The sequence below is a fragment of the Drosophila obscura genome, unplaced genomic scaffold (genome assembly GCF_018151105.1).
Source record: "Drosophila obscura isolate BZ-5 IFL unplaced genomic scaffold, ASM1815110v1 contig_181, whole genome shotgun sequence".
Taxonomy (NCBI): domain Eukaryota; kingdom Metazoa; phylum Arthropoda; class Insecta; order Diptera; family Drosophilidae; genus Drosophila; species Drosophila obscura.
Window position 1 is genome coordinate 499649 of NW_024542769.1, and position 18937 is coordinate 518585.

The window sequence follows — 18937 nt, forward strand, 5'->3', positions numbered from 1 at the left end:
TGACAGTGCTGGTAAACGTAAAAGGTCATCAAAAACATAAAATAAAATTAAAAAAAGGGAAAATACTATGTAAATCCTGTCGAAATCTACACACAACTACACAAAATTACACCAAAATTAAGCTGGACAAATTTAAACTCATCAAATCGGCCACGAGCATCGAGGAAATTGCTGCAATGGAACCCTCCGCTTGCGAAGGCGAGTTGGAGTCTGCCCACAAAAAAGGCACGCCGCACTGACTATGTTTACTAACTATTAGCTGTTTTGTTGCTATTTTTAAATGTCCTTTGCAGATCTGAAGGCTTTCGAGAGGCGCCTCACCGAAGTGGTTCTATCGTACAGACCGCCGACGTTCCGATGGCGCAGTAAGTTAACATTCGTCTGGACGAGAGCAGTACAGTCCACCGGTAATAACATCAGCATCTTTCTTAGTTATCCTCTCTGCCATGTCGATGTGCACGGCCATCGGCGCCTGGTACTGGCTGAGAGATCCACGCACCACGGTGGTGCCCCTAACGGAATCCCTCTGGATACATCCAATTTTCACAGCGGCCACAGTAACCTTAAGTAAGAGCGATTATCATGTGTCCCCCCGCACCGATTAACAGTCCTGGTCCCCCCACCCAGTTGTACTCTTTATTTTAGGCATACAGAAGTTGGTGATAGCGCCGCAGATCATCACATCGCGGACACGTAATGTCCTGGGAGACTTCAACATGAGCTGCGATGATACGGGGAAACTGATATTGAAACCCCGCCAAAGCAATAACAACAGCACATGAGCCCCCGGCCGCTATGCAGACAATCAATTAGTTAATTCATCCAAAAACTATCTAACTACCTTTTCCCCCCCTGCTTTTTAGCTATATGTTCCGGACACTCTTGTTTTATCCACTAAATTGTAACGTATCCCCCCCCACCCCTACACGACTTCCATTTGCGTTTAGTTATAGAAAATTCATTGTAAACTAAAAAAAAAAGATTATTGTTAAGCTTAATGTATTTCGTTATGGCGTTGCCTTCGCTGCCAAATACAACCAACAAAAAGTCAAGCTGCATACAAAACCAATTACAATTACCTTTATATTGAGCAGCCGCTGATTGTGCAATGTCAAGTGTTTTTGGCCATTTAGAATCGGAGCCGGCCAGAGTATAAATAGTGGAGGCCAGCTCACTGCAGGGCATCAGAAGCAATCGTCTGTACAGCAAGCCACCATGAAATTCATTCTCTTGTGCACTCTCCTCCTGAGCATTGCCTTGATTATGGCTGCAGGCAAGGATGACAGTGGGTAATATTTGGAAGCACTTGCAACTAACAGGTTTTGCTCTCCCATGCTTACAGCTCAAGAGGATAGTGACAGGGAGCTGTATCCCCAGCACAATGACCATTACAGGGGTCGTTCGGTCCGCAGCTTGACAGCTGAAGAGCTGGAAGCGTACAGGAAAGCGAAACTGGAGGAATCCAAGACGAATGATAAAGTCGGCTGCTGCGGCTAAGTCGATGGCAGATGAGGGCCTGACAGACAGAGTCTGTAATGGGAGCCCCTTTAAAATCAAATAAAGAGCAATATTGAAAAATGTACATAGTTCCGAGTCTGGAATGTTAGAGGGGGACTAAGAGGAAAAACAATCATTGGTGTGGTTGATCTTGCGTGATATTTTTATTTTGATTCAGCATTCTCTATAGTTCTTTTCACTTCCATCCTATCCAGCTCTTATCGCATACATCCATATATATATAAATCTTTTATCTTTATTTAGTTTTTAGTTTTGTTTTTGTGATTTGCTCATCTCATATTCTTTTTTTTTGGTACAAATTGTATGCGTTAAGTTTTGCCATTTCATTATTAATTTTTGTTTATGTCTATTTTGTAAATCTTAAAAAGTATTATTATTGCGCAGCTTTTTGAGAATTTAATTTTTAGATTTGTTTTGGTTTTTGTTGTTTTTAATAGTACGTTTATCAAAGTTGACGGCGTGGTAATACTCGTATGTATGTATATAAATGCATCTGCTTTCTGCTTGTGTGGTTCCGTTTTGGTAGGCATTCATTATATGGTAGCATGTATAGTAATCAATTAATTTATGAATTATTTGTATCTTTACACTTTGTTCTACACTCGTATTCTTTTTTTTTGTTATCTCTCTGGCTCCGTTCATGTACAAAAAAATACTCTAGATTTGATTTAAAAGTTTTCCTCGTTAACTTTTTATATTTATAATCTCTCTTCTCTGGTTTCTTTTGCAGTGAAATTTAGGATTTATCTCATACCATTTATTGGGGTTTAAACTTTGCGCTAATTTGTCGTTTAGGTTAATGGGGGTCGCGGTTCTTTATTACTTAACATTAGTGCTAGATTATTAACTAAATATTGTTGTTGCTGTTGTTGTTGCTGCAGCTGCAGCTGCTGATATTTACGCGAAAGTCCGTCCGTTGTCGTCACGTTGCGGGAGGCGCGCTAAAGCAGTACGAAACTCAGAATACACGTGCTGGAAATGCATACATTATTACAAACAAAATAAAACTAGAGGCTGCCTCCTGGTGGTTGGTTGCACAACACTCGCCCACACACAATCTTTACAAATAATACAGAAGCCTAGTAATTACATAAATAAAACCATTTAAATCAAATACAAATACAAATACAAATAGAAATACAAATTAACGTTAATGAACTCTCTGCTTTTGGCCATCTATCCTATCCCCCTCCCCGCCGATATTATGCAGCCAGCATATTCCGTATGTTCTTCGGCGTATTCTCCTCATTCAGATGCTTCGTCGTGTAGCGCAGGGCATTGAGCAGTGGCTCCGCCTTGATGGCTGGCTGCGCCTGCAGCAGTCGCACACAGCCCTTTACATCCACGTGGGCGCCGCGCACAAATGCCCCAACTGGATGCACATGGTCGTAGAGTATGACCAGTCCGACCATCACACGCAGCACCAGCATTTTCGTATCTTCCCGCTCGATCTGTTGCAGCAGTTTCCTACAAAATATACAGATTTAGCATTAGTTTGCCTCAACTTGATTCGTGATTGGTGTTTGGGATACTCACGGATTCTCCAGCATTCTGAGGCACACCTTGGCCATGGTGCCGAGCGTTTCCGTTGTGTTTTGCACATCGTCGGCATTGTCGTTGACAAACTTCGATGTCGCCTCGCTCAGCACCTTGAGCATGGGCGTGGCATGGGCATAGAACAGTGACATGCGATTTGCAAGTTCCGTGCTGACCATCATGTTCTCCGTGGAGTCCACCCGCTGGCGACTGACGATGCGTCTGTAGTAACTGAAGTCATTCTGTATGGCGGGCGTTTTCATCTGTCAACGGGAAAACGGAAAGCAAAAACAAAACAAACAAAAAACATTGTTATATTTCAACTCAGTTCAGTGTGTAACTGTTGTCAAGATGAACCGGTCTCCGGGCGGAGGTTTTGTAAAATGTATATGCAGGAAAGTGGGTAAAGACTTCGCGAATAGGTAAATGCCAAAAGTTCCCACCATATCCTTTCGGCCTGCCTCATTCCCCAATCACTCCCCAATAGAGATGAAAACTCGAGCCGGAATCGCAGAGGTTTGTCTACAGGCCAGGACCATGATGGACGGCAACGCATCAACGAAATGGATGTACTGGAACGGGACTTTGAGCGGAATATAGTACGGCTGGAGAGCACTCTGGGATACCTGGATACTCGCGAGAAGACGATGGCCACCGAATGGATACAAAAATTGTGGGCCTTCCAGCCCAATGTAACGGAAGCCAAGGCCAGGAACGCCATTCTGTCCTACTTGATCATGAGCATTGACGACAACGTCTTCAACCGGGAGCCGTTCAACAAGTCCCCACCGTTCGGCACTCTGTCCGGCATTCAAGCCGTAATGGTGGGTACCAGATAAACACTTTTGTATTAGCTTGTTCTATAATCCGGAATCTTTCTGTAGCCCATAACCCAGAACACCATGTGCCTGGAGCCACCCAGTGAGGACGCCAAACGACGATACATTGCCGATTTATTCAAAAATTGTTACGATTCCGGTAATTTTCTGGCCCAGCTGCCAGTGCCACGCGATGGGGCTTTCGTTATATTCCACATGCGCCCAAATGTATAAAAACATTCACTCAATTTCGCGAGGAATTCAACCACCAACAAATTCCAAGTTGAAATTTAAATAAATGGCTTTAAACCAGCACCAACCAGCAACCACAGCAGTGAGCTTTTTGTCTGCGACTGGCAGCAGCTGCAACGTTTTGCAACACTGGCTCTTGTTTACCTCTAATTACGGTTGAGACTTTAAAATCTAATTGCTGTACGTGACAACTCAATTTGGCGACTTGGCGACTCTCCGTAGTTTTCCCCAATTCCACAGCCAGGCCCAGAAACACTTAAGTTGTCAGGGCTGCATATTGGAGCCGTGCGTGAGAAAACAAACTTCAGAGAGCCGCCGCCATGCCTTGCCACGAATTTCTGAGTCAAGTCGCCGTTGCGACTCATCCGTCCACTCACCTTGACAGAGGCGCTCGTCTCGAAGCATGCATTAGTTTTGTATACTATATAGAAACGACTCTACGTACTCTAAGCTATGGCGAAACTTTATATAAATACGTTATTAGCATAAATCGTTCTGAACAGTCAGAGATGATGCCGCGACCAGGACAGACCCGCAACAGCAGCAGCAGCAGCAGCAGAGGCATCCGCTGGGTGAGTGTTTGCATTCCACACACAATTCATATATATTATTCAGGGAGGAATATGATTAATCGTATAATGATTCTCACAGCACCTATCTGCATCGCTTCTACTGATGATGATGATGATGATGATAAATGCACTCTGTGTAACAAGTCAATATGCATCACCTTATGGCGGCAGCAGTCAGGCTTATGGCTACAATCTGCCCCAACAACAAATACAACAACAACAGCAGCAGCAGGAAAATGCTTATGCAAGCCCCCAGCAGCTGAACTACGCCCAACAATATCCCTCTGTCGCAGCAGAAGTGCAATCTCTATGGACGGGAGCTCCCATTGTAGTCAACGACAATCTATACAGCGCGAACAACAATCTGGGACAGGAACAACAGGAGCAGCAGCAGCAGCAGCAACAACAGCAGCGCTATGTGCCCATCAACGGCTATTATCGAGAGGATTACCCCGGGCGACAGTCGACACCATTTTCCGATTGGCGCTACAACAATCCCGAGAGGCAGAGGAAGGAACTAGAGGTGCCGCCTCTGCCGACACGTGCAGCGAATCACAACTACAACAATGTGCCCGGTTATGTCTACTACCAACAACAGGCGCCTACAGTTCAGCCACGGATCCAGCCTACAGCTCAGCCACGCGTCCTGCCGGAGTATAGGCCTCAATTGGGCCCCGAGTTGGACTCCAGCGAAGCACGCCGCGAGGAGGAGCAAGTGATCCACATCGGTGGCAGTCGCTCTTTGGCCAGAAACAACTATAACAACAACTACAACGATAATCAGAACTACTTTGCGCCCGCACAGCCCTGGCGGCGACGTAATTTCGAGGATAAATATGCGGAGCACTTTTCCAATTACCTCCGCAAATATCCCCAGCGCCTGCAGCCGATCTACGACACTCGCGAAGACTTTGTTGACAAATGAGTGCAAGGGAGTCGCCTAGTTTTAGATCATATGAAAACTGAAAGTGAATAAATCCAATAATTCCCCAGCTGCCATGTGGCGACCTGCTGCGCGTTGTCTTGCCGATTGGCTTGGGTTTGCCTAGCGACCCGCCACCTCTATCGGCAGTCGAGTAATCGATCTGGTTCCAGTTGAGCTCCAGACGGGACAACTTCTTGAGAGTTATCAGGTCCGAACGACGGGACACAGAAGTTCCCGCCAGGAAGCCCAAACTGTGACTCGCCATCGGAGCAACTTTCCAGTCAAAGGCCAGGGGGGGGTTCGTTTCTATGACTACACGTTTCTTACTAAGCCCCAACGGCTTCCCTTCCCCTGTTTGGTTGGTCGAATAATGCCAATAAAGCATGTCGTTAAAATGAAGCTAGTTGCAAGTGAAGTCAATAAATTTTGCAGCATACTTTGTCGCTGCAGGGTAGACAACGAACAGCAGAGGAACAGAGAACAGAGGCACCAGAGAGACAGCCGCCAAAGACAATGGGTTTGTCTATAGAGAAACGGAAGTAGCTGTTAGTTGGAAGGCACGTTTGAGCTATATACCACTGCATACATAGACACTTTTCCACTAGAGCAAGAGTGTGTATGTGTTCAAGTGCATCTGACACTTTGGCCACACAATGAACGTGCAGCATTTACAGCATTTAACATCATCGCCAGCAGCATCATCATCATCAGCAACATCATCGCTTCCCATCAAGAGGAGAGCCAGGAAAAGTTGTAGACATCAGAGGGAACAAGCCGACAACTACGACAAGGAGAATGACTTTGCGACTTTGCGGGCACCTCCCTAACCCAGAGCTGTCGCACCGCCCCCCACCCCACCCCATTCCACATCCAAATCGATTTGAGGAAAAGTTTTGCACAAGCGGAAACGAGCCATGGGAAATGCGGCAAACTCACAGAGATTTTCCATTAAATGAATCGATTTTATTTGGCACCCCAGACCCCAGACCAGACACAATAAGAGCCACACAGAAAGCTAGCTACAAGCTCTACAAGCTTCGATTTAACCCAGTCTCTGGTCTGGTCTGGACTGCGACTAGTTTGCATATCGACATAGTTGCTCACTTTTACAATTCCATCCGGCCATTGGCCATTGGCTGTTGGCTTTTGGCCACTTCGTTTGCGTGCGTGTCAATGTTGATGATGTTTCACTGTAGCAACACACACACACACATACACCACACCAGACCAGAACAGACGCCTGCCTGCATGTGGCCAAAAGATTTTTCATCAATGAGCCGCAGCACGCGCTGCTCCATGCCAAAGCAGCACAAAATACGAGTAAGTTTGAGCGCTATATAGTGGAGTATTGCGACTTACAGATACCCTTAATATATAGGGTTTAAAATGGCGCTAACAGACACATGCAAAAATATAAAAATCGATGGGTATTTGGATGTTGCCAATAGACTCTAGAAAGGATATCATTATCTAGAATTCGTGCCTTTCCTTTCACATCCTGAGCAACGAATCCCATTTACCCTGTACACTCTACCAGTACCGGGTATACATACTCGCATCAGTCAGTCAATTAAAAATGCAACCACGCGCACCCTGAGCTGGCGGGTACTTGGTTTGGCTTCGTTTGTCTTTGACTGTCGACAGCAGCCCCCACAAAAGGTGGCCAAGACGCAGACAGAGACAGCGACAGAGTCAGTGACTGAGAGACGTTTGGGCCCCAGCAAACAAACAGACGTTAAAGAAGACAACATTTAATGCTGGTTCTGACCCACGCGCCCCGTGTCTTGAATGTCTTGAGTCCCGTGGGCGTTCCGGCTCTTCCAAATATGAGCCACAGACATGTAACACCCAAACCCTCGACCCACACCGCAGCAGCAGCAGCAGCACTCACTCACTCACTCACCTTGTACTCATCGAATTTCAATACAAATTCTAAAATCTCGGCCAGCTGCTTGACCAGTGCCTGCTGTGTCTCCAAATGCTGCGTTGGATTCAACTTGCCGCCGACCAGTTGGCCCAGCAGCTTCGGCACAATCTTGTCCAGCTCCATGGAGTGCTCGTAGCAGCGTTTCAGCTTGGTCACCAGCGGCAGTACGGCGGACCAGGCTTTGCCCGTCACCTCGGGCGAGGGATCGGCTATGGCTTCGCGTATTTCCTTGCCGGCGCCCTGCAAAAGAAAACAGCAGAAAAGCTCAGTCAATACTTTAGTTATTCCAATGAAGAAAATGTGTGTTTGGCATGCGAACAATAAATGGGGTTTTGCTACGGGGGCACTGGTTTTTCTTGGTTCATTTTCCGTGCCCGTGCTCTCCAGAGCTGACCACATTTCATGCATTTGTTTTATTACAACCAGCGAAGCGAACTGTGCGCGAGAGAGGAGGCCTCTGCTTTTATTTCTATGCCGATGCCACATGCAACAATAACGATGTGGTAGCCGCTCGCTCGTCCATTGACCGCCTGCGATTTTTATCGATGCTTTATGATCTACTAAAATAAAGGAAAAGCACACACACAAGGCACAAACAAAAGCTAACGAACGACGGTCATTGCATGCCACTTCGGTTGAAAGGAGAGGGGAGTGGAGAGTGGAGAGTGGAGTGGACGGAGGAGTTCACTTTTCGTGTGCACTGCAATCAGCAGAGCAGCGCAGCGCAGCGCAGCGAAATGGCGTTGATTATTTCAATTGCTGCCTGTATACGTTTTTCCAAATACATTTTAAGTGGCAATAATAACTGTAAAGAATTCATTTGGAGATTGTAATCCCAATTGCCGGCCAGGCAGTGTCGAAGAACCACACAAAAAGAAATTGTTTAAACAAACCAAATGTCGTGCAAAAAGTAATCAGAGTCAACATGGTGATTATTTCTTTATAGATTTGGATTATTTGGCACTCTTCTAATATACTAAGAAGGCTTTTCAAATTAGTTTGCAGGCCGAGATGAGTAGATCACATCCTCATACTCAGCATTGGCAGTATAGCCCCAAAATCTTTTTTAAAAATTAAAAAACCCCGATTGATCGACTGCGTGCGCTTTCATAATTTTTACTCAGAATCTGCAGCGCAGATATCCATAAAAATTAATGGGTTGAAAAGAAAATTGTGCTACCATTCACATGATTTATGATTCGTGGTGATAGAGTGGTTATAGCTGAAGATATAGCGACTCAAGGGGATGGGATGAATAATAATAATTATAAAATTTAAATGTTAGTTTTTTTAGAGCTTGCTTTTCGGTGTAACCTTCCTGGTTTTAAGCCCATTCCAAGTTCCATTTAATTAAGGTGTCTCTGGTTATTTTTGCTACCTCCCCCCTGTTTGAGGTTGCGTGTCCAACCGATTGATGCCTCCCCATATTGGCATATACTAAAGGGAATTATATATAGAAAGAACCAACAACTTCGTCATTAAAAAATGCGAATTACGCACAGCTCAGTGGGCTGTGGCAAGTTCAAGCTCTAAGCTCTGAGCTCTGTGGGAGAGATACCGAAAGAGCTATAGAAAAAGACGCTGCCAAAGAGCCATAGAAAGAGGCGTTGGGCGTGTGTTTATTTTCAGTTTGCACACAGCCCCATTCCAGCTCTAATGTAATGGGGCAGCACGTGTTGTGTGTTTATAATTAAATCGCTGCGCATATCAACAAATACACCTCAGACATCAGATACAGGGCCAGGGGCCCTGGGCCACACACACACACACACACACACACACCTGCATTTCCTTTACATAGTAATCATAATAACAAAAAATATGCAACTGTCTGTAGCTGGAAAGCACAGGCACACAAACATTGGCATTGCAATGCATTTCTGATGTGTGCTGGCATCTCTTTTCACTCTACATAATTTACACCTGTCTGTAAGTCAAGTCATGTCCTTGGTCTCTGGCTGCTGTTGGCTGCCTTGGCTGCTGGATGCACTTGAGGCAGTCGTCCAGAATGTTTAACGCCCACAAACAAGTAAACAAAGCGACGGCAAACAGAAGTTGATGGTGGGATGCGAGCGGTGTGAGGTGTTGTTGCTGTCGTTGACTTGGCCTTCCCTTTCCCCATTTACTGGCATTGTCTCGTTTACGCCAGCGACTCTCTAAGGACCCTTGAGGGAGCATGGTGCATGGTGCATGGAGCATGGAGCATGGAGCACGGAGCTCACTCACGGTCATGCAACGGAAACTGCGATGTTAGCTCTGGGGTCTCTGGCATGTCCGTGTGGGCGCTCTGTTGCTGTTTACCAGCATGCCATACCACAGAGCACAGAGCACAAAGATTTCAGGCAGAGATTTCTCAAAGAGAGGAGGAAGCGAGATGCTTACAAATATCTTCACTACATATGGCCGAGTGTTCGAGGGAGTGCGCAGCCCTTTAAAGTGTTTAACTTCTTGTCCGCAGATTCTACACAAACAATTCTCTCATTTGGAAGAGTATTCACGGCTTCGGTTGCACCGTAAAGCTTCCTTTGTTACTTGCCATTTGTTGTGTGCATTTTAACGTGCATTGCGACAACATTTCAGAGCTAAAAACAAAGGGCAGGCACAGGAAACCCATCCTCCGTGCTGCTCCGTCCTTCTCCCTTCTTTGTTGTCAGCAATTGTTTGTTGATTCGTCAACGCTGCATCTGCAAGCATCTCGCATACAACTTCGGATGTGCTCCATTTGTGCCGCGCACACACGTGCCCAGTCTGCTGTCTGTTTGAGCATTTACCAAGAAAAGATTCACCCACAAGAGCACCCGCTCTGAAGCAGCGGAAAGGCAGCAGTGAAAAACCACAACAAACTTGAACTTGCATGACTCTGTTTCTCTTTCATGGTTGCATGAGAAACGACGAACCGTATTTCGTTTTGTAACTGTTTCTAGTTTTGGTTTTAATTAACAGAAACTTTAACATCAGGTCTCCCCCCCGCTCATTTCTCCAGCGATTGCTCATCATCATCATCATCGTCAGTGGCAAACGTTTCAGCATAAAAGCGCAATCAGTCAGCGTTTCATTTATACCAAAAAGAGGGAACCATGAAGCCACAGAGCCCCACAGCCCACAGCAGCCACAGCAGCAGTCAAGCGCTTACATCTAGTTGAATAGTTAATTAACTTCTGGCAGTGAGTGTGTGTTGCATCTGCAGCAGAATGGAAGTGTTTTTAATTGAAAATGAAATTAGAGGCAGCAATGCGGAAATGTGCAGAAATGGAGACAGCGCAAAGATAGAGAGAGAAAGAGCGAACAAGAAATTTGCACACAAAGCGATAGTTTGTTAGTTTGCTCTAGATAATTATCAATGACACTTGGCCGCAGTGTTTTGCAGCCTCTTAAGCCTGTATAACATCCATTTGCTTAACGATAACAAGTGCAACTAATTATATACTGGTATTAATAGGGCTACTAACATCAATGGTGATGTTAACTGTCAAGGATGGTTGCTCTCCAGTGCTGACAATGGCGAAATACAAATTTAAAGGAAGTTCCCTCTGATTGCACTTAAATCTGGAACTACTGCAGGCGCCGGCCAATTTATCGCCTCGTAGAGACCAAGAGAGAGAGGGGGGAGGGGGAGAGGGGGAATAGCTGCTTATCCAAACAGTCGCCTGTTGCTGCTGCCTGCCTCCGGATCGGACTTTCGCCCACAATGGAAACGCGTGACGCTAGTAAATAGTTTCTGTCATGTGTTTTGCTTTTACAGAAGGGAGGGACAGGAAGGGAGTCTGTGTGTGTGTGTGTGTGTGGGTGAAGTGTTTAATGGGATGCCACTAAAGTTTGTTGGATTCTCGCTGCAAACAGCGCCATTTCATTTCCATTTCAATTGTCTCACAGCAAATAAAAATAAAAAATCCTCAGCAAACTTTATTGCAACATTTGTGCCAATTCATCAACGAACTTTATCGATTTATTCAACTGCATCGATATCCAGAGTACATTTATCTAATTTCCCTTGGCTTGCATCATCAACATCCTCATCCTCATCAATGGCTGTGATTGCAATTCCCAGCACGTTGAAATGAATCAATGAATGAATGGCTGAATCGCAAACATAAAAAAACGAAAATGACACAAAATATGCCAGCGAAACAGAGACAGAGACCTGGGCGAGGGCACACAAATCAATGCAAATTTATTCCACGAAAAGAAAAAAAACAAAAATGTATTTAAAAAAAATGTCTCATTCAAAAAGTTCAAACTAAAGAAAGAGTAAGAGAGCAAAATGGATGGACTCTTTGATGACTGCTGTTAATTTTCCATAATTTATTTTTAATAAGAAAAGGCCACAGGAAAAACAAGTAACGGAATGGCAAATGAAAACAACACAGAACAAAGGAGGAGCAGACCCCAAAAAGGCGACAGCGCACGAGTGCCTGATCGAGTGACAGCTCCCACAGACGCCCGGACGCCTTGGATGACAACAACAAGCGACACGACAACAACGACAATGTGGATGATGATGATGATGGCGATGATGACTACAGCCGGGGTGCAGCTTACAATTTTCACATAGCGCCAGCGCAGGGTTGAGTACATAATCATAAATATTTCATAATTCGCATACCCTGTAGCCATGCCATTGAGTGCGGGGGTTATTAGGGTATTCGTATGCCACAGGCAGTCGGAAGCAATGCTGTGAGGTGTTTTAGGTTTTCACAACCCACATTAAAGCTATAAATATATACCCACAATCTGTCATCGTCTCGCCTTCATCTGCTTTTGTGTTCCAAGAATCTCAATACCAGGGGTATTTCCCTAGCGCAGCATGCTCCAACTATAGCCCTATTACTCAATTATGTATGCATGTAAACTTCTGTTTATGTTTTGATATCTTTCTGCCCCTTCCGCTGACGGGAACTTCTTAATTATTCAATGGACAAGGGACCCCCCCGCGCGCCCTTATCCACCCTGAATGTTCTTTGTACTCCAGTTTCAAAGTTTGCTATCAATGCCAGCCACATGTGTGAGTATTGCAAAAGCCTCTGCCTCTGTTCTCTCTGTGGAAACCGCTGACTCCGCCGAGTCTGAACAACTACGACAACCATGGCTTTAGTGAGTCATCACTACAAGCGCCGATCGTTGACCAATCGAAAGATACAGAAATTAACTACAGCGAGAGAGAGAGAGAGAGAGAGAGAGTGAGTAAGAGAGAATGAGGTGATTTTTCTTAGCTAAACTATGGATGATTAGCCAATTTGAACATTAATTACACTTGATGCAATGCAATATAAATAGACACATTGATTCAGATTTATTATGGTTTCACAATTGTTGCAACAGCATTTGGTCACTCAATGAGCCCTGCCCGCGGGGCCTACGCATTAACTATATATTAATCTACAGCCAACAAAGGGCGAACAAAGGACTTCCACACAATCACTGGAATATGTACTAACAAAATGGGTTTATGCATACATATATGTACATAGTGTATGTAAATCAACAGCAAATGGTGCGTGAGTTGGAAATTCAATTAACATTTATTTACACTCGAAAATGAGCCATAACAATGTGAGAGAATGGCTTAATTTTCTCAAGGGCCATGGCCACGTTATGAGGCGGCTTTTCGATGTCACGAGCGCCAGTCGTATGTAATTTATCAAGATAATCAGCAAACGGGAAACCAAAAACAAGGAATAAAAGTCCACAATTCGTTGGCCGCACCGCAGATACTCTTGTGCGTGCTCGTAGTCCGGATATTTAATAAATTTGTTACTAAAATGGCTAGAGTTGATTTGGAATTAGCTTTTTAAACTAAAAATCCATGGAGTGTAAACACCAAGCTCTTGTGAAACATTATGGTAGCCTCTCTGGAAGGGTATGACAGCCATAAAAACACCAGCGAGTGTCATAAAGATTAGATAAACATGTGAAATTATCAATGTCGCCAGCAATCCTGCGGGAGAACGAGAAGGACAGTGATAGGGAGAGTGCGAGAGGAAGGGAGTGAAACGAAACATTCGATATGGCGAATGATTGCACTCCAATTATCGACAGCCGCTTATCGAAAGCAACAGCAGTGTGTTTGTGTGTGTGTGTGTGTGCCCTGAAGCCCCGGGATTGACGCATTCCGCGTGGGGCCAAACAAATGTCAATGTCCCCCCCACTGCAGCTGAGAGAGAGAGAGAGAGGGGGGGCAGGACAGCTGTCACATTCCCATATTACACATGTCACTCTCTCTCACTGTCTCTCTTGTTTTCTCAATTAAGGCGGCCTATAAATCACATTGGACATTCTGCTGGAGATGTTTGTGGTGGGAGGAGGGAGGAAATCCATCTGCATATCGATTGCAATCGGCACCTAGGAAGTGTTGTAAAATGCACAAACAGCTTTTGGGAATTGGGTTAACAATGGGGAGGGGGGGAGACATAAAACATTTCTGGACTATTTATTTTGTGCCAATTACACATAAAAAAATATATATTAAAAAACATGTCCGTGCGTGCACATAAACAGTTGGCTCGTAAAAGAATAACAAAAATAAATTTCTGCACACAGACGCCGGCAGTAAAAGCAGCTGCAATTTGGCTTTTTGCTGTTGTTGCACTTTCCATGCAGCTTCTAAGCTGCTTAGAGATCCAGACCAGACCCCAGACAGACCCCGACAAGAACAGACACCGGGGGCAAAGAACAAGAAACCAGCTCCACAGATGTCGTAAATTGTACATTTGACAATTTTAAAGATGTTTTTACGAAGCGAAAAAGAAATGGCGGAACATTTTGAATGACATTAAATTTAGACGCAGGTAAAAGACGACACTGGACCCCAAAGTGTATTTGTTCCGATGCCAAGTTGTTATTTTCCACAGACAATGGCTCTTTAAATTGTTTAACCCTTGTGGCATTATGGGGAGTGCAACAAAGAAATGCTCAGCGATTTATTCAATTGAATTAAATTTGGTTAACAAATTCAACACTCCGCTCAGTGTCATTTCAATAAATCACATAAATAAATAAATGTGTCACCGCATACAGTGCGTTGCAGTATTTTAAGACATCAAAAAACAGCCTTTGGATCTCATAATTACTCAAGAACTAAGAAATAAGAGACTAAAACTGCACTAAGCACGTGTTTTTTTTTAAAGAAATTTTAGTATAAAATTCCGGCTTTCTATTCGCGCATTCTGTTTCCATTCTTTTAAAGTCTTGCGCCCCACTGTAGTTGTCACATCTGTGTATTTGTCGCCTCAATTTCCACCCACCTTGGGGCACCTAGTGTGGGGGCATCCACACACATAAAGTGTGAGTATTTTCAACAGTACTCAAAATGAGAGCAAAAGAAACTTGCACACACACTTGCACATTTGTGAAAACAATGAAATGTACCATAAAATGTTTTAAGCATTCCATTTGTATTTACTTGGAAATGTTTACGTTGTTTTGGTTTCTCTATTTTTGGCGTAATTAATTTTCAGTTGGATGACGTCGGAAATACGAAAATAAATCAATAAACAATCAAAAGAGCGACCGACAGGAAAGTGAAACTGCATTAAATCAACTAAATATGATATTCAATATGGTCTCTAAAGGGGAACGAGGTGGTTTTCTATAAGGTTAACTATGCGAGTACAAAAAAAAAAGTTAAAAAAACTTTAAATGTTAAAATGGTATATAAAAAATATACCTAGCGGAAATTGTTGAAACGTTTAGATTTCTGTTAGACACTTTCATAGGATCGCCTTATAAATATGTACATATGTATGAATATACCTCGTAGTAGCATTATGCTATAATATTCAAATGCTGATCGCTGGCACGCACATTATAAATAATTATATTGACTGGCCAACCGAGTGACCACACGCCGGAAGTTCTCCCTCTCCCACTGGCGGCTCGGTCTCCGCTTCTGATTTTAGTATTCGCGCACATCATTTAAGTGGTTCGTGGAAAGGGAAACTGGTAAGGGAATGAAAACTGGAAGAGAGGTACGAGAATATATATCTAATGACTGCTCATTCCGTTGCTGTGATTATTGTGATTGCTGCTGCTGCTGCTGCTGTCTGCTGTCTGCTGCTGCAGTCTGCTGCTGTCTGCTTCCATTGTAAAACTGACATTAAATATGTATTTAAATGTATTTATGCATACTCGTTCGTACATATGTGCATACATATATGATGACGATAAATCGCTTATTGTATCTGGAGCAGCAGAACGCAGTCTTTTATATGGGTCGCTCGCACATCAATTTTGGGGCTAAGGGCTCCCCTTTTTGTGTTGGAGTGGAAGCAGCTGTGGAACCAAGTCGGAATGAGCGAACATAAATTGGGAATATAAACTGTGAGAATTTGACTAATCGGGGGGGCTTAAAAAGGGGATCAAACTTTTCAATTGGGTTACGTTTTGCATAAAGGAAGTTAACAGATTCCGCAAAGTGGTTTAAAAGTTTCACAATTCAATTATCTCTCATTCATCGTAAACTTTCAAAATTCAGCAACAGTTGAATAGTTTTTTGGGTATTTAATGTAAGTAAATGATTTCATGACACATTACGCAAATCTACTACAGAACTCAGCCGTTATGTATTTTAAGTATTTGCAGTTAGTTTTTGGTGTGCGTTTGTTTTGCTGTATAATGCAGTTCAAGGTTTCGTATTGGTGTTGGATTACTCGCATGTGTTTGACATATGGTCTGATAGATATCCCATATGTAGGTGCTATCGCCTGCCTTGCTGTCAATGGCATGGAAAACCGCAATCATATAATTGAATAATATATACTACTTTACCACATTTCCACATACTCGTAGCTCGTCAAATTTCAATGGCATTTGGCCCACATTTCTGATAAACTTTTATATCTCTCTTTTTCCACCCACCCACACATGATGAGTGTGTGTTTTTATTGTTGTTGTTGTTGTTGTTTTGTCATTGTTGTTCAGGTGCGTGTGTCTGTTGAATGGTTTTGCTTTCTGTTACTAATATTTAGGGCCCTTTGTTGACCCTCTTGTTGTTTGTTTAGTGCACACAAAAGAGGCGCCTTTTATTCGATATCTGGTATCTGGTCTGGTCTGGGCCAATATTTGACAAAAGAGCAACTAACAAGTACTGGTAAATCACCTAGAAAAGCAAGCCCATTGCTGCTGGAGGAAAGTACCATGGAATTCTTTATTCTCTGTCATATTTTTCATGTTGATGGGAGAGCAAGCTTAAGCTCAGTGCTCCAATCAAAAAACCATTAGAATATAATCAGAATAGCTCCAGAATGTGGCCAATATTTATAATGTTATAACATAACAAGGCCCCACGGCTTTATAAGGAAATAAATGCCACATTTGGCTGATTTTACGATCGTTTTATTTTTGCAAAAGCAACGAAACAAAAGTCGTCTGATTTTTTTCTCGTCGCATTTTTCACTCTATTTGTAGCAAGAGAAGAGAGGCAAAGGCAGAGGCCAGAAGCAGCAAAAAGGAGAACACCAAGTTTTTTTCCATTTTTCCAGCTTTTGGCGCATTGCCAAAGTTTTTTTTTTGTACTGTTTGTATCAGGGGGTAAGTAGGGGGTCACCTACTCCATAACCAGTTTGTTTGCCTTGGCAACCAGTTCCACCCCATGCCCACAGCCACCCACTCAGGAGGTTGGGCGGCGCATAAAGAGGGGGATCAAAAATTGCAATGAAACTAAAATTCAGGCCACAAATTAAGCGCATTTTAAGTAGTTTTGGTTTGGATGGACTCTGGAAAAGAGGAATAGCAGGTAAAGGTGCGCTGCGGTGCATCACAAGGGTTAAATGACCACCGAGGTCGTCTTTGTTGTTGCTTTGTGGGTCACACAAGGGAAATGAGCTCATTGGCACACATTTTCCAGTTCATTTGCGTTGATTAAAGCTTTTTTGGGCCTGACATTTGTTTGTCGTCTCTCAACCCTCTCTCTCACGGCGCCCTCTCTATCTGTGAACGGTGGTATCCCTGTCTCGTTCTGTCTGAAAGCCAATTAATAATTTCGCACACAAGCAACTGTAGAATTTTCGAACTCGAATCTAGGCGCCCAGGCAAAAGGTCAAGCAGCAAAAACGCGTTGAGAGTCCCGCCTTGGAGCTGTGACTAATTCTCCCAAAAAAAAAACAGTGAGAGCCAGATAAAATGAAGAAAGAGTGTGTTAAAAGCAACGGCAAAAGTTTGCTAGTGACGTCAGTGGAGCGATAATGAAAGAAGTTCTCCACGGGCGCACCACTGGATCATGCGGGCACGTGTGTGAGTCAGAGCGAAAGAACCGAACTGAAGAGGGGCGCATGGGAAGACACCACGTTTACACGGTAGCATTTCGAATACTACTCGTTATGTGTGTTTGCATGTCAAATTCGTGTACAGCAGTGGGTTCAGTTCACATTCTTATCTGTTCAAGCGATAAGCATTTCATTTCAATAGCTAGACATTTTCCCGTTTGAATGCATCGTGTAACCGATCCACAAAGGCAGGGGGTGAGATGGAGTGAGATCAAGAGAGAGGCAATCGAAAGATAATAGTACGGTAAATATGCAGAACCCATATCAAATGGTAAATGTTTTATAGCAGCAGGCCAATTCCCGTTCTTCATGTTCGTTTTCGCAAGACGAATGCAACGTGTAAACGATAATCGTAGCACAAGCAGCGCAGCCAGCAGAAGAGAAGAGAAGAGAGCGAGTAAGTGAAAGATAACTGTTGAGTGTTTCGTGTCGCTCTTTCTCTACCTATCTCTCCTCTGTCACCCTGACAAAGGTTAAATGCTCAATTTGTTGCTCGTTTATTTACTCATTTGATTGTGCGCCATTTGTTGTTATTTTTAACAAGTTGTTGTAATTATCAGCCTGTACGGGACAGGTCTGGTCTCCTAAGGCGCCTCTAAACCCAATATATAATCGAAGAACTACACAGAAAATATTACTGTCACTAACCGGTTGGTGGTTTCGTCTAGAGGGTGGGGAAGCCCCCGAGCCCAACCAGATGACGCAAACAGCCAGATATCACCACTCACCCGATAGATCTGTATTTCCTCCAGCACCACCTCCGACTCCTTGAGCACACGTTCCACCTCATCGTACACCTCGCGCTCCGTCTCTGTGGGCGCGGCATTCTCAAAGTCCAGGAAGACATCGTAGGATTTGGCGGCGCAACAATTGGAGTCATCGCGTGACAGCAGGCTCAGCAGTTTGCCCATTATTTATGCGGATGTGTGTGATGATGTGTGTTGATTAAACTTATTAAGTTATGGATTTTGTGGATTTTGTGGTATTTTTTGTATTATTTTTGGGTTATTAATTAGCACTCGAGGCAACTGCAAATGGGGAGAAGGATGGGGGAGAACACATTAGCAGCTGTTGCACCTGTTGTCGCAAAGGGCTTTCATCTCTGATCCCAGCAGCTGCAAAGGGCAGAA

The 18937-nt window shown here is 43.9% G+C and overlaps 4 protein-coding genes across 7 annotated transcripts; 3 read left to right on the forward strand and 1 right to left on the reverse strand.

The window, feature by feature from the left end:
* The first annotated feature begins 4 nt into the window (after positions 1 to 4).
* Positions 5 to 1069, forward strand: LOC111071497 (nuclear envelope phosphatase-regulatory subunit 1 homolog). Of its 4 annotated transcripts, none has more exons than XM_022362881.2 (4): positions 5 to 225; positions 294 to 365; positions 421 to 567; positions 628 to 1069. In XM_022362881.2, exons 1-4 carry the CDS (start codon positions 177 to 179, stop codon positions 780 to 782), a joined length of 423 nt encoding a protein of 140 aa, XP_022218573.1. In that variant the 5' UTR covers positions 5 to 176; the 3' UTR covers positions 783 to 1069. The 4 variants fall into 4 exon arrangements, with proteins under 4 accessions (XP_022218573.1, XP_022218576.1, XP_022218575.1 ...); XM_022362884.2 differs by having other exon boundaries at positions 7 to 198; XM_022362883.2 differs by having other exon boundaries at positions 11 to 225; positions 433 to 567.
* A 1184-nt stretch (positions 1070 to 2253) lies between these two features.
* LOC111071493 (CYFIP-related Rac1 interactor B) lies at positions 2254 to 18855 on the reverse strand. Its single transcript, XM_041592620.1, has 4 exons — positions 18536 to 18855; positions 7525 to 7788; positions 3055 to 3317; positions 2254 to 2985 (listed from the first exon to the last, which is right to left on the reverse strand). The coding sequence occupies exons 1-4, from the start codon at positions 18716 to 18718 to the stop codon at positions 2721 to 2723; spliced, it is 975 nt and encodes a 324-aa protein (XP_041448554.1). The 5' UTR covers positions 18719 to 18855; the 3' UTR covers positions 2254 to 2720.
* LOC111071494 lies at positions 3366 to 4185 on the forward strand. The gene is made up of 3 exons (XM_022362878.2): positions 3366 to 3476; positions 3542 to 3878; positions 3939 to 4185. Exons 1-3 carry the CDS (start codon positions 3406 to 3408, stop codon positions 4104 to 4106), a joined length of 576 nt encoding a protein of 191 aa, XP_022218570.2. The 5' UTR covers positions 3366 to 3405; the 3' UTR covers positions 4107 to 4185.
* Positions 4595 to 5674, forward strand: LOC111071492 (nuclear transcription factor Y subunit beta). Its single transcript, XM_022362874.2, has 2 exons — positions 4595 to 4696; positions 4776 to 5674. Exons 1-2 carry the CDS (start codon positions 4634 to 4636, stop codon positions 5619 to 5621), a joined length of 909 nt encoding a protein of 302 aa, XP_022218566.2. The 5' UTR covers positions 4595 to 4633; the 3' UTR covers positions 5622 to 5674.
* Positions 18856 to 18937: the final 82 nt, after the last annotated feature.